This window comes from Thunnus maccoyii, chromosome 20, assembly GCF_910596095.1.
Source record: "Thunnus maccoyii chromosome 20, fThuMac1.1, whole genome shotgun sequence".
Taxonomy (NCBI): Eukaryota; Metazoa; Chordata; class Actinopteri; order Scombriformes; family Scombridae; genus Thunnus; species Thunnus maccoyii.
Genome location: NC_056552.1, coordinates 23,750,126 through 23,763,680, shown reverse-complemented (window position 1 = coordinate 23,763,680; position 13,555 = coordinate 23,750,126). Strand labels below are relative to the sequence as shown.

Sequence of the window (13,555 nt, the reverse complement as noted above, 5' to 3'; positions counted from 1 at the left end):
AGTTGTCATTAAAACAAAGTGTTTCCCTTTTTTGCGCTCATTCATGTACATCGCTGTGTTGCACAACACAGGAAACGCACATAGAAACGGCAAGGGTTGCGTAAAGGCTGTGTGGTAATGAAACTCTCTACTTCCCTCTCAGGATAAAGATAGAAGAGGAGTACGCCAAGAATCTCTCCAAGCTTTCCCAGATCCCTCTAGCAAGCCAGGAAGAAGGGTGAGTGACCTTCCTCCTCGAAAGATTGTTTGAAGAGAGAGAAACCTCCTCTCATCATAGCCCGTCACATATGGCAGCATGGAAGATATAAATCAATATTAAAAAATTTTAAAAAAGGCATGTCAACCCTTGAAAAGCAGCCTGCCAGACTTTCCCACTTATGGACATGAGGAGGCTATAAATATGTTATTGGGCTCCTTTCTCCACAGCGTATTTTGCAATAATAATAATATGATGCTTTATAGCACCATAGAGGGCATATTTCTTCCCAGGGAGGTCAAAGGTCAGGGTCAGCTACAAAACAATAGTCATACTACTTGTAGAGATTCAGTGTCAGATGATTGACAGTCTGGGGGAAAAAAATGAATTTAAAAATGCACTTTGCATTTAGACAAGAGAAAATATTTACAATCCCCTGATATGATGACTGTGTGCAAATAAGCAATGCAATGCTTAGTCCATTAATCAATTATTTGAATGGCAGAAAATCAATTCTCAACTATTTTGACAATTGTTAAAGTCATTTTTCAAGGAAAAGGGTTAAACATTCACTGTTTCCAACTACTCAAATGTGAGAATTTGCTTTTTTTCTGTTTTATGTAAATTGAACATATAATTGAATAATACTCAAAAAAGGCTTCAGCTGTAGAACGTTCATGACAGTCATCACTTGGTTGCCACCTCTATGTGAACAGCTTTCTAGTGTTCTAACGTGACAGGGAGGTGTTAAAAGCAAAAATTTGGGGTGTTCATCTTGAGTGATGTTAAATCCAGCTTGTTGTAGCTGGCTGCTGTAGCCATCTCTTTTGTTGAGCTACATCGACAAGCTTTGCTGCTAAGTACTAACATTAGCTTGCTCAGGGTGCTCCTGGTCTGCATTTAGCACTGGTTGGGTAGAATTTGAAACTCTATTGTGTCATCACCTTGTTTGTGTTGCCCTTATGGAGCCAAGCTAACATGAGTGTGACATTACTAATGTTATGTTACAATAGATTTTTAGTTGCCAAGAGTGAAAAGCAGGTAGGCGAGAGCAGACACAGATGAGCCCATTTGTTATTAGCTAGGGCTATCATGAATCACACAGATAATCTGATTTTGCGAGGGCTTATAAGAGCACTGACGGTCTGTGAGAAGTGATTATGTTTAAAAAAAGTCACAGTACACACGAGTAAAATGTAAAACTGCCAATACCAGTGAATACCAGCCCACTTTGTGCTCTAGTTACACAGCAATATCTATTTTTTTAACATAAGCCACTATAAGCCCCTGATCATACCAGTAAGGCTGTTGCAAACCTGAGTGTATTGACTAGAGCAAGGGTCTGTTTTATTGCTCATGAATTCAACTTTTCATTTGTATGAGCCAGAATGTGTTATTTTGCCTTTTTGAAGTAACATTATCTCTTTAAAATGTGTTTTTGGGAGATTTTGGTGGATGCAAATAAACACTAATGTCCAATCAGCCAGCCAGGCGGACTGCTACTCAGTCAGCTAGCCAGTCAACTAGCCAACCAGGCGAGACATCCCAGTGTGAGTCTTGGTCTGGAGGCCCTGTCAGTTATGCTGTGAAACAGTATGACCTTCCTGTAAATCACTGGATCCTTTGATCTCCATCCTGCAGCATACTTCAGCTATTAAGAGAGAGCGGAGGAGAGGAGGGAGGGAGGGAGGGGAGAAGGTACAGATGTAAGGGAGGGGGTTAAGAATGAAGATGAGGGGAGGGAGATTTGAGGAGACAGAATGTTACGTTGTGCATGTTGGGGCTTTGGAGGGGAAGGGGGATGTGAGGGAAACCCTGCGGGGAGAAAGAGTTTGCAGCCACTCCTCTTTTCTTCAGTCTGACAGCAGAGGGGATATCATGCTGAGGGGAGTGCTTTGTCTGATTCTGTGAGGGGACACAGGAACATGGAAAGTAAAGTAACAGGAAGCTGAGAGGGGCACGGCCAGCTAAAGACACCCACAAAGAGAAGAAGCTGGGATTTGTACGGACGCCACCTACGGCATTGTTATTAAACTCATCTTTATTAAGAGATTCCACAAGGAAACAGTTGGAGTGCTTAGCAACGTGACAGAAAGTCAGCTGGAAATTACTTTATTCTGAAAAACATGTTAAAACACATAATCCAAGTATAATATGTCAATGCCCCATTGGTAGTTTCATCATGTTATCACATTAATACTGAACAAGAATTGGTTGCAGAAACTGTTCATAGATCCATTCTTAAAGATCCCCTCCAAGCATGTTTTAAGAAATATAAAAAATACTCTGCTTTAAATAATAATTTGTGTCTAATATAATTTTTACACAAAAAAGTTCAGTTACCTGGTTAATATCCTTAAAATGACTTCTACACCATCTCCCTCATTAAAATGTATGAATATGCAAATATTTTTCTTTTCAAAAGCTTAACAGCTGGACACAAGATGTCTCCTTCTTCTCTGTAAAGTCCATTCCAAGTGTTTGTGCACTGGAGGATTCAAATTTCCACATCACACTTGTGTAAGTTGCATAGTTGCATAGACCAGGATTAACCTCCAAACTAGTTGTGATGTCACATATGCTCGTAGGTACACGCCCTATACTCTGATTTTCAGTGAGTACAGAGAAAGGTTCCTCCTTCAGCAGATGAATGTGTAAACAAACTCTACACATACATCATTCTGCACAGTGAAGCTCAAACATCCAACTGAAAGAACAAGAAGAAAAACACATTTTTGAGTGAAGGGGGACTTTAAGTTTATGCGTGGGTCTGTGTAGTTCTAATGTTCGTAGTAACTATCTAGTTTGAAACTAGTGATAACTAAACTGTTGCAACATTTAATTTTAAGGAATGTCTTAGATTTATGACATAAAGACGTTAGTAATCACAAATTTCTGTAGCACCAGTGTTACACCTAAAAATAACACCCATCAGATTCTGTGATGCTGGAGGATCACCTACAGGAAAAATGCAGACGGGTTGACCAAATATTGAGTGAGAGGGAGAGTTATTAAAATTTATGACACTATTTAAATACTGTGGGATGGGAACAGCTATCAACAGCCATTTATGACCTTATGATCTTATCTAAATATTGTGGAAGCACCATTTTGGCTTTCAAAATACAATGTGGTACCATGTTGAAAACATTTGCAATATAGCTAATATTCCTCTGAATTGGGTGTCACACTGCCTAACCACAGTACAATCAACATTGTACACAGGAAGTCACTGTTGCATCATAAGCAGTAACATAACTTTCAAAGATAACACTTGGAGGAAGCTGAGTAATATATGAAACTTCCCTGCTATTCCTTTGTAAACATAGTTTACTTTGTATTATTTATTTGGCTAAATATATGCTTCAGAATAAATAGAGTTCATGTTGTTTAGAGAGAGTGGGAAATTTCCAATTACACTACCTTGCCAAACAACATTTTGGGTCATTTGGTCTAATGTTATAGTTATATCATTTTGTAATATGATTCATATTGTGTTTGTGAAAAGTAATTAACATAAACTTTGCCAGGTTGATTAATATTCTAGAAATATTAAATCAGATCTAGTTAAAATCTGTAATGATATTGGTTGATTAACCATTGCTTTTGATGGTTTAAGCTAGCAGGTGAGTTTTGTCAGTTGGTTCAGTTAGCTGACCAGCACTTACACCTAGCAGTTACAAGGTGTGAATATTTAGTATCAACTATATCTCGATGCAAGATCGAGTTTGTGCAGCACATTTCATTTATTGATTAAAAAAAATAAAATAAAATTCTACCTTGTAAACTCTTCTGCTATAACTATGCTACATTTTAACTTAAGGAAAGGCTTTTGGTGATCTTTTAGGCTTCAAGTGTTCCTTTCTGACAAATAACACATCTTATCTTTTACAAAATACAAAATTTGAATTCATAAACACTAAAATACACCCTCTCTCAGTTCAATACACAACAGGAGTTTTGCTGATACAGCCTTTCTTGTTCTGGTATTACCAGTAGCTAATGGCAGCTAACATTAGCTATGTTAGCAAACATCAGATAGATATTAATGTATAACTGACATTAGTGAGTCAGTTTGCTGATGCTTCTCTACTTGTGATACTGTGACACTACATTTTAGCATTTACCATTATCCCATAATTATCACCATGGCTCATAGGCTCATTTTAACCTCATAGAACATTACAGTATTAGTTTGTTTACTCAGTTTTATATTAAAAACTTTATATCAGACCAAGAAAATGGTGCAAACGAGACAGCCAACAAGGTTTAGCTGCTGTAGGCTTACCCTCCCTTGCACTGTTTACATGCATATAAGATAACCCCTCTTCATATTAGCATGGTAATAGAGGGCTACAGTGGGATGGAATTGTTCCATATAGGATCCAGATTATGCCAGCCGGGTCAGTCTGCCCACACCCAGAAAAGTGCAACACAATACTTTCATTATGTTCTCCCTCAGGCCAGCTCTGTTGTCAGACAGGACAATCGCTGTTTTGTTGCTCAGTTCCTACCATCCGAGTGGCCGCAGCCCAGAACCAGCCGTCTATTTTTTCCTGAATTTACCATTTGTTTGGTAGAGATGTGGCCACAAGGCACGTGACCACTTTTTATTGCCACCAATCATGCGGTGTATCTGTTGTGTTGAATGGAGGGAGTACATGGCAGGAGATTCACTCTCCCTCAGATTCAGTATGTTGTTGGCATTATCTGTTACTGGGGATATTAAGATTGCAGGGACATGACAGATGTAATGCACTAAGTGTGGATAACATTTGGAGTGGTGAAACTTTTGCAGATTTAAATCATGAGATATGAATAAAAAGTCTGTGTATTCTCTACCTTCTCATTTATTTGTAAGGTGGAGAACATACAGTATATTTATGAGCTTTCATACTGGCCTGGCTTGAGATAACCATATTAAACACACCATGAAATAGCCTCTTTACTTTGCTTAAAATGTTGAATTCCTGTTGAAACAACATGTTTTGGTGGGACATAATGCAGTGAGCAAAATGTTAACAAATGAAATGAAAAATAAAAAACTAATAATAAAATTCAAATATTTGTGATGACTCCGACAGCTTGCTTACATTTTCTGTTCATATCAACTAGTGCAGGATGAGGTCACTATTAAAGATTCACTGTTACTGGAAGTAAGAGTTTTTCAGTTAAAGCGTGTTTCCAACCGTAATGCCCTCCAGTGGTATTATCAAAAAAGACTCTGATAGATTGCACCAATTTTCACCAGGATTGTGTTGTTTTTCTACTAACAAAAAACAAACAAAAAATAATGATGTGAGAATAATTTGAAAGATTCTACAGTCACATAAAACACACTAACACTAAACAGTCGCTTTAACAAACAAAGATTGCCTTCATTTTGGGTCATCAGTTTCAATTGTTTTTTTTAAAATTGTTTTTTATTATTTTATTATATTAATATTTTAAATTTTGTTAAAGGACCAGTGTGCAGGATTTAGTGGCATCTAGTTGTGAGGTTGCATATTACAACCAACTGAATACCTCTCCCCTCACCCTCCCCTTCCAAGTGTTTAGAAGAACCTACGGTGGCCATGAAACTTGCAAAAAACATGAAAGGCCCTCTCTAGAGTCAGTGTTTGGTATGTCCGTTCTGGGCTACTGTAGAAACATGGCGGGTTCCGTGGAAGAGGACCCGCTCCCTATGTAGATATAAAGGGCTCATTCTAAGGTAATGAAAACACACCGATTCTTATTTTTAGTTGATTATACACTAATTAAACATATTTATGAATATTATATTCCATTTCTGTCCATTCTGCTAGATGCCACTAAATTCTACACACTGCACCTTAAGTGTTTATTGATCATTGTTGTGAAGTTTTTGCGCTAAATTTGTTGTCTTTTTCCTTAAATTATTCATTAATTAAAGGTACCCTGTGGAGTTTTTGTTGCGCTATTCCACTGAGCAACAGGTGGCAGTAACTCGTCAAGAAATGCAGCATTGCACTAACAAAGGCAGGAAAAAAGAAAACTGATAGCAAGCAAACATGGATGTAAACAATGCAAGTTTCAAACTTTTAAAACCTTCCATGAGGAACAAAATACATTCAATACATTAGTTCAACCTTGGGGATACCCCTAGTGTGTTATGGTGAGTAACACTAAATGTAAACATAAACTGTGGTTGTTTACAAGAAAACTCCAAAGGCTACCTTTAATAAAGTTTAGGTTGCTTTCTTTGTTCGGCCATGGTGGCTGTTTTACTCATGCTTACAACTCTCTTCATTCCAGTCAAACCACAGTTGCTGTGGCTTGAATTATAAAACCACATCAGCTATTCATTATCATATGCAAGTCTCTCATCTGACTGCTCTTGTTATGCTGTGTAAGCAGTTTATGGAATCTCAAAAGGGTCTAAAAGATTTTGAGCCTTTGATGTGATGTTCAGAAATAATTTCACATTCTGCAGTTGTGTAACACTTTTGTAAGACTGTGAAAAAATTAGCTTGATTGTATCTGAATGTGTGAACATGTACAGAAAAAAATCAGGTTTGCGAATGTATTAAGAATACCTAGGGAAGAGATATAATTTGCGAATATGTCAAAAAATTAAATTTCCAAATATTTGATAAAATTAACAAATATTTGTTAATGATCAGCAACCATATGCTTTGAAAATAGTTTTTAAAATCTCAAAATCTTTTTTTTTTTTTTTTTTTACCCTTTTTTGATGCCTGAGAGGTGCAAGTGCCAGACTTTACCCTGACAGTGTCAGGAATGTGTTGGATGTCAGTCTGAGGGAATTCCACACATGTCTTCCATTCAGAGAGATGCTTTGAAGTGACCCACTTACCCATAAAGATTGTCAGTCCTGGACCCAGAGCCTCGTGGCTGTGACCGTCTGCCTTCTGGATGATTGTTTTACACTCCTCAGCTTGAAGAACAATGAAGAGGCTTTCTGCCTCATTCCATTTACTGTCAGTGCTAATTATGAATCATCTGGCCTATTAGAAAGACAAGTTCTGTGTAATTATTACTTAACATGCATCAGTTAACTTAATTTTATCACTTATCTTCAAAGCAATACAAGCCCTCACTGTGTTACTGCCCCCAGCTGTGTTGAAAAGCTGAACTCATAGCTGAGAGAATAAGCTGAGCCATATCTCATGTCCCATACATCCTAATCATCTGCTGAACTGGCTGTGGACCTCAGCTCAGCTCTCTAGATTTACTGGTTACTTGTGTATCCGTTGAACTTTTGCACTGGCTCTTCTGCTGAACCCCATCTGCGTGTGTGTGTGATAAAATTCACCCGGCCCCCTCACAAGCTCTGCCTTACTCCCCCCTTTCCCCAACACTTTCTGTTAAAGTGTGTGTGGTCCTTCCTTGTGTAACATATTAAACATACTGTCTCTCTCTCTCTCTCTCTCTCGTCCTCCTTCTTATCTCTTCGCAGGACTCTGGGGGAGGCTTGGGCCCAGCTGAAGAAGAGTCTGACTGATGAAGCTGAGGTTCACCTCAAGTTCTCCTCAAAAGTAATTAATCTTACTTTTCTCCACCTCTAATTAGCGACAGCCTGCTTGATCCCCGTACCTGAAGTTATGCATATCTGTGAAGAATTGACAAATTTCCTGATATTCACCTGGATTGTGTTTCCAATCCGTTTGTTCGTCCCAAACAGCCAACCGTACATACATTAGCTGTAGCTACGTAGCAACATATGCACCAACCATGTATGTATTTTCATCCAAAAATGTCCGACTTTTATTCTTGTCTGCATACTTTACGTTAATGAACTGGAATCACAAAGGTTTGGGAAAGTGCAGATGTTTCGTTAAATTTGTAACATTTTCAACTTGTGTTGACACGTCTTCGTCTCAGTTTGCACAGACCAGAGTGACATCATGTCTGTTGACACTTAAGTTTGCTTCACATTCAGTCTAAACACAACTTTACTGTATATTTGGATGGAGCTATGATAGAGTTGCAATGATTAGTCGATCACTGCTCTGAATGTGAACACAGAGCCTGCATGGGACAGTCCTATAGTATAAGTTACAAAGATATAATTCCAGTTACATAAGTATGAGCATAGCCCACTGTCACTTCATATCATAACGTAAAGTGAGTGTTACTGTGGGGAATAAACAGTAAAATGAAAGCAGAACATGGCTGATACATCTAGTGTTGCAGCATTGTCATTGACAATTGAACTAAAACACTGAAGTACTGCACTAAAAATCAAAACCTACCTATGATGGGACTCCATTTAATCCCTTGCATTAGCGTAAATCTGTCTTTACTGTAGTTACGTACAGGTCATTGTCTGGATGAACTGTTGGCTTGTTTACAACCTGTCTGAACTCTCATTTCAAGATTTAAAATCTCAGTCTTGCACAGGACAACATGCTGAGACGTTGTAGAACATTTTGAATTGGACTACAAAACTGATACATGTAGTGAGGAACTTCACGTCTCACAGTGCATGATACTATATCGACCGTGGGCTCTGCAGCCTACTGTGCATGTGAGTCACGAGGCAGACAAGACTGCCTTCAAATGTAATTACATACAGTAAAGCGCTTCCTGATGGCACTGTGGGCTGAAGGACATACATATGACACCCAGGCTTTGAATCAGCATTTATCACATGCTGTCTCCCACCAGACTTCCGTCATTCTAGTCGTTGACCTCAATCCAACGTTTTTAGCTTCTTCTTGAGTGCTCAGTCTGACAACTGAGCCAAAGATAAGCTCCTCTAAAAGGCACAGAAAACTTTTCACCTTCTTCACTGGCTTTGAGGGGGACGTTGCTCTAAATTTCAGGGTCATAAAGTGCAAGTGTGAGATGAGTTTGTCATGGGAGGTAAGAGAGGGAAAACGAAAGATATAGACCAGGATTACAGCTGGGCTGATGGAGGAAATCAAGTCGGTGATGTTATCCTCCAGAGATGCGCAGATGTGCGGCGCCGCTCCAGGTTCTTGCAGGAGAAGGAAGGATTTGAGTGGAAATGAACTTTGAATGATGGTTTCCAATGTGGCTACAGGAGGGGAGTGTAGATCTCATTCATCACTGATGGCTGGGACAGTGAACACCACGGTATTCAGGTTCATATTACCAGTGAAGGGCTTTTTACTCAAAGGTTACTCATTTCAAAAATAATATATATTTATATATATATCACATTCCTTGGAGACGTAAGTTCTCACTGTGCGTGATTTAAATTTAGTATAAATCCATATCTTGCATTCAGAAATGAGGAGAAATATGACTGGGAAGCTAAGAAAAGTTGATATTTAATGTCCCAGTTGTTGTTTGGCTCCATGAAATCAAACCATTTCTCATCTTAATTAGCTCAGTGTGCGAGGATGATGACACAATGGTGAAAACGACTACAGGGAACGGAGCTAATTATGTTTTTTTTTTAATAATGAAATCAGATCTATAGAGCAGGATTAAAGTGATTTCCTCTTTTTGATTGATAACTATATAATTATTGAAATAATGTCATTCTTTTGCTGCTGAAAAAAAGAAGTAATTTTGTTTCAGCACCACTTTAAATGCATGAAGAGTTACAGTATCTGCATCTGGATTTATATTGTCATTCTATTCTTAAAGCAGCCTGATAGATTTATTCTTGTCAGTTATCAGAAATCCGAAAGTAAACAAAAGTCGTGCGTGCTTTTGCACTGTGAACACAATACATCAGGATCACTTAGTGACATCAAATTGAAATTCAGCTGCACACCATCCAAAATTATTTATATAGCCCACCACACCCTGATGTTGGGGAAATTCAGTAGAATTTGTAGGGAATTACTTTTCTGCAGCTTTATTTTCTATTTTTGTCCCATTGCAAACTTGCTGTCCTCGCATGACACTGTTCAATAAGCTGGCCTACTTTATTTCAGCATCGGTATGAGCCTGTCAAATCAGCAAAGTCATAGTGACAGTGTTTTTTTTTTCAGAATGCAAAGCTTTATCTACATATGCCAACAAGTTACAGACCTCACTGCTGTGGACAAAAGGTCTGTGAGCCAATGGGAAGAGTGTAGCCATCCCAGGAGTGTGACATGGATGTGTTAAAGAACTGGATACTATGTTCCAAGATGGCTCCCCATTCATTCCAGTGAAAGTTGCTCACTGGGCACATCTGCTGAAAAAGTTTTACAAGCTTTTAGAGTCCTTCTCTGGCTAAGCTGGCTTAATTCCTACTGGCTTCCCGCACATATGAATAGCATAAAAAAAAGAGGTTTTCATTTTTATTGTACATAATGGCTCAAATTTTGATACAGAGATGTTTCCATGTGTTGATGCTCAAAATAATGTATTCATTTTTTAGAGCTGTTTGTGTTGTAATGTTAATTTAATGTAATATGGAAAAAGTATTTTGGGGCCAGCGAGCGTCATGGTGTGATAATTTCCAACTGTTGCCATTAAGCCAAAATGTTCACACAGTCCTGCGCTGTTAGTGGGAGATAGGATTCAGATTCAAATTCAGACAACTTTATTTATCCCAGAAGGGTAATTCGGTTTCACAGTCTACCCAGTTCACATAAATAGATAAATAGAATAAAATAAAAATAAAATAAATAAATACACTCAACTTCAAAGCAGGAAACTCACAAAGAGTGAGTCATTTTGTTAGCTATGGGTCCAACTCAATGCTAAACTTTTCATTGCTAGCAGGTAATGTGCAATTAAATATTATCTTCTTGCATTGGGCGATACTGCCTTGAACCAGAGTGCAGAAGTAAACTTTTTTTTTTCTTAGGGTGTGTCTAGAAACCACAAAAATAACAAATGGAGATTTCAGCACTCACAGATAAGTGTATATCATTTCTTTTATGATGCACAGCAGCAAAAACAATGGACGTGTTTCAGCCATAGGCTTTCCGCAGTATTGAACGCTGAATGTTCAATGCGTCTGCAGGGTTGAGCGGAGATGTGTGGGGTTGTGGGCGTGTTTGTGCTCTAGAACCTAACTGCTGTGAAACAATCAGAAAATAACGTTTTATTGATCTGATTCACTAGCTTTCTTATTATCACTGCTTCCTCTCTTCATTCACTCTCTAGCTCGCTTGACCAGAGCTGCTCTCTTTCTCTCGCTCACTAGTGCTCTGAGCTCTCTCTCTCTCTCATCTTTTTTAAAAATGAGTCGCGAAGTCAACAGAAAAGTCTTACTTTACTTTTAATGTTATCAAATGAAGAGTAATGTCCTCCCCTTGTCCACAGCTGATCGGCCCCCTTTACTCTCACTGCCAGAAGGGGGAGACAAAAGTCCTGAACTCCAGCTTTAACAACTGATCAAATGACTGTATGTGAGGAGTAGCTCGTAGTGACAATTATTACATGACTTTGCTTTACTGTTTTGTTTCACTCTCTCCGCTCTTATAGCGTCTTTTCGACAGCAGCATGGCAGCTGTTTTCAACAAAAAAGCTCTGAAAACCCACTGTACACTACCTGCTCAGCAACAAATGGCAAACACACACAGTTAGCGATTAGCTGGTGAACATAGTGGAGCATTTACCAGCTAAGGTTGGTGGAGACCCAAAACAGAGCTAAAAGGAGAGTGAATATAGAACTTACATTGGTCAGGTGGACAGAAACTTGACCCCAACACGAAGCTAATGTCTGTCTGCTTGGTGTGTAAATAAGCGCCACTTTTAGCTAACAAGCTTGCCTTCTCAATGTAAAAGGTGATAGATAACATGTCAGTTGGCTGTGTTTGTATTTACAGTTTGTTTTTTCTTGCACCCAAGTAGCCAAACAAATCAGTTCATGCAGGTTTAAAATCCTTTACACAAAAAAATTTGTTGAGTTAAGTTCTTGAGGGAAAATGGCTACTAAAGCAAGTGATACATTTCACTCCTGGAGACCCCAAAGGAATGTTGCACCTCATTCCTGGGGTTTGAAAACCTGAGGTCTCCAGGAGTGGGTCTGCAATTGGATCCTTATGACCCAAAATTAACATTTAGTTCCAAAACACTCAAATGTAAAATGTTCTCCTCTAGCAGTCAGTGTTGAACTGTTGGTTCTTTTTGGTTTGAGCAGCTCCAGAGTGAAGTGGAGAAGCCTTTTCTGACCTTCAGGGAGAACTTTAAGAAGGACATGAAGAGGTTCGACCATCACATTGCCGACTTGCGGAAGCAGCTGGTTGGTCGCTATGCAGCAGTGGAGAAGGTACACACACACACACACAAATACATCAACAAGCACAGCAACTCTAATTTAACACAGTCTCTCGTTGCACTTGGCAGCACCATATTTTCAAGAATCGTCTTGCTGGTGGTTAACATTCCACATCTCCTCCATAAGCAGACGGCTGTTTCCCTTCTCTGGAATGTTTCCTGCTTTTTGTATATGTACAATGAAAAGCAATTGGCTAAAGCCTGGGGCGACTGCAAATCTGTCTCACATAATCTGTCATCCGAGCAGTATTTGCTCTGACAAGGGACAAAACAGTTTCTCTCTGATAAACTCATCTAATGGAGAATTGAACGTTAAAACCAGGACAGGAAAAAGGATGCTGGCTATGTTGGCTTGTCATAAGGCGGCTTTAACACTGGATGATGGATGAATACTGAGAAAATTTGCAGCAGACTGCATTATCACTGTGATGAATGGAAGCAGACTGTTGTTTCAATTGTACTTTACTATGTTTTAATAAAATATTCCTGTCCCCCAGTCTTTGACATTACCTAAAATAATGTTATGAACCACCAACTATTGTTGTAGTTGCTGAATTTGTAAAGTCATAATTAAATTATAAAAAGAGCAGAGGAGAATGACCTGCAAAAAAACCTTTGCCAAGTGCCTGAAGAACAGGAAGCTGTCTGTGGAAAATGAACAGTCAAGGTTCTGAATGTCTGCTCAAAGCATGTATGAGGGACACATATAATCACGTGTTCAAATGAAGATGATTTTGCCTCCTCACAAATGTTTATTGTGTGTAAAACTTAGTTTTAGTTAACTGATTATTCATTCATTTTTGTTTTTCAGTGTTACAGTTTAATGTTTAGGCTCTCTGTTTTCATGAACGGAACATCAAAAGAGAAACATATATTGACCTATTTGCGTTATGATGTTATGAATTTAAAAAAAACTTTCACAGTTACCTCAAGTTTCTTGGTGATTTTCTCTTATTCACACATTGCTGAAATGCCTAAATTAATAATTGATTAGGTGAAATTGTGCGCTTCACTTTGTCATGTCGATTTTGTTGCAACATTAAATCACCCATGAGTGTGGTGGTTGTTTATTGTTATTATTATGGCTCATTATTGTCCATTTTGACTATTTAGGCTACTTTAGTCATGGGTTATCTCATTATGTGATGAATGTCATTTTATAATAATATCATAGCACAAAAA

At 38.5% G+C, this 13,555-nt stretch overlaps 1 protein-coding gene across 4 annotated transcripts in view; it reads left to right on the top strand.

Annotated features, from left to right (window-relative positions):
* LOC121886467 (growth arrest-specific protein 7-like) overlaps positions 1–13,555 on the top strand; it is a 67,732-nt gene that overhangs the window by 41,233 nt on the left and 12,944 nt on the right. For all 4 annotated transcript variants that reach the window (XM_042396455.1, XM_042396456.1, XM_042396457.1 and 1 more), the window contains 3 exons: positions 143–217; positions 7,638–7,716; positions 12,237–12,365. In XM_042396455.1, the coding sequence (XP_042252389.1) occupies positions 143–217; positions 7,638–7,716; positions 12,237–12,365 (283 nt within the window). The remainder of the gene's footprint in view (positions 1–142; positions 218–7,637; positions 7,717–12,236; positions 12,366–13,555) is intronic.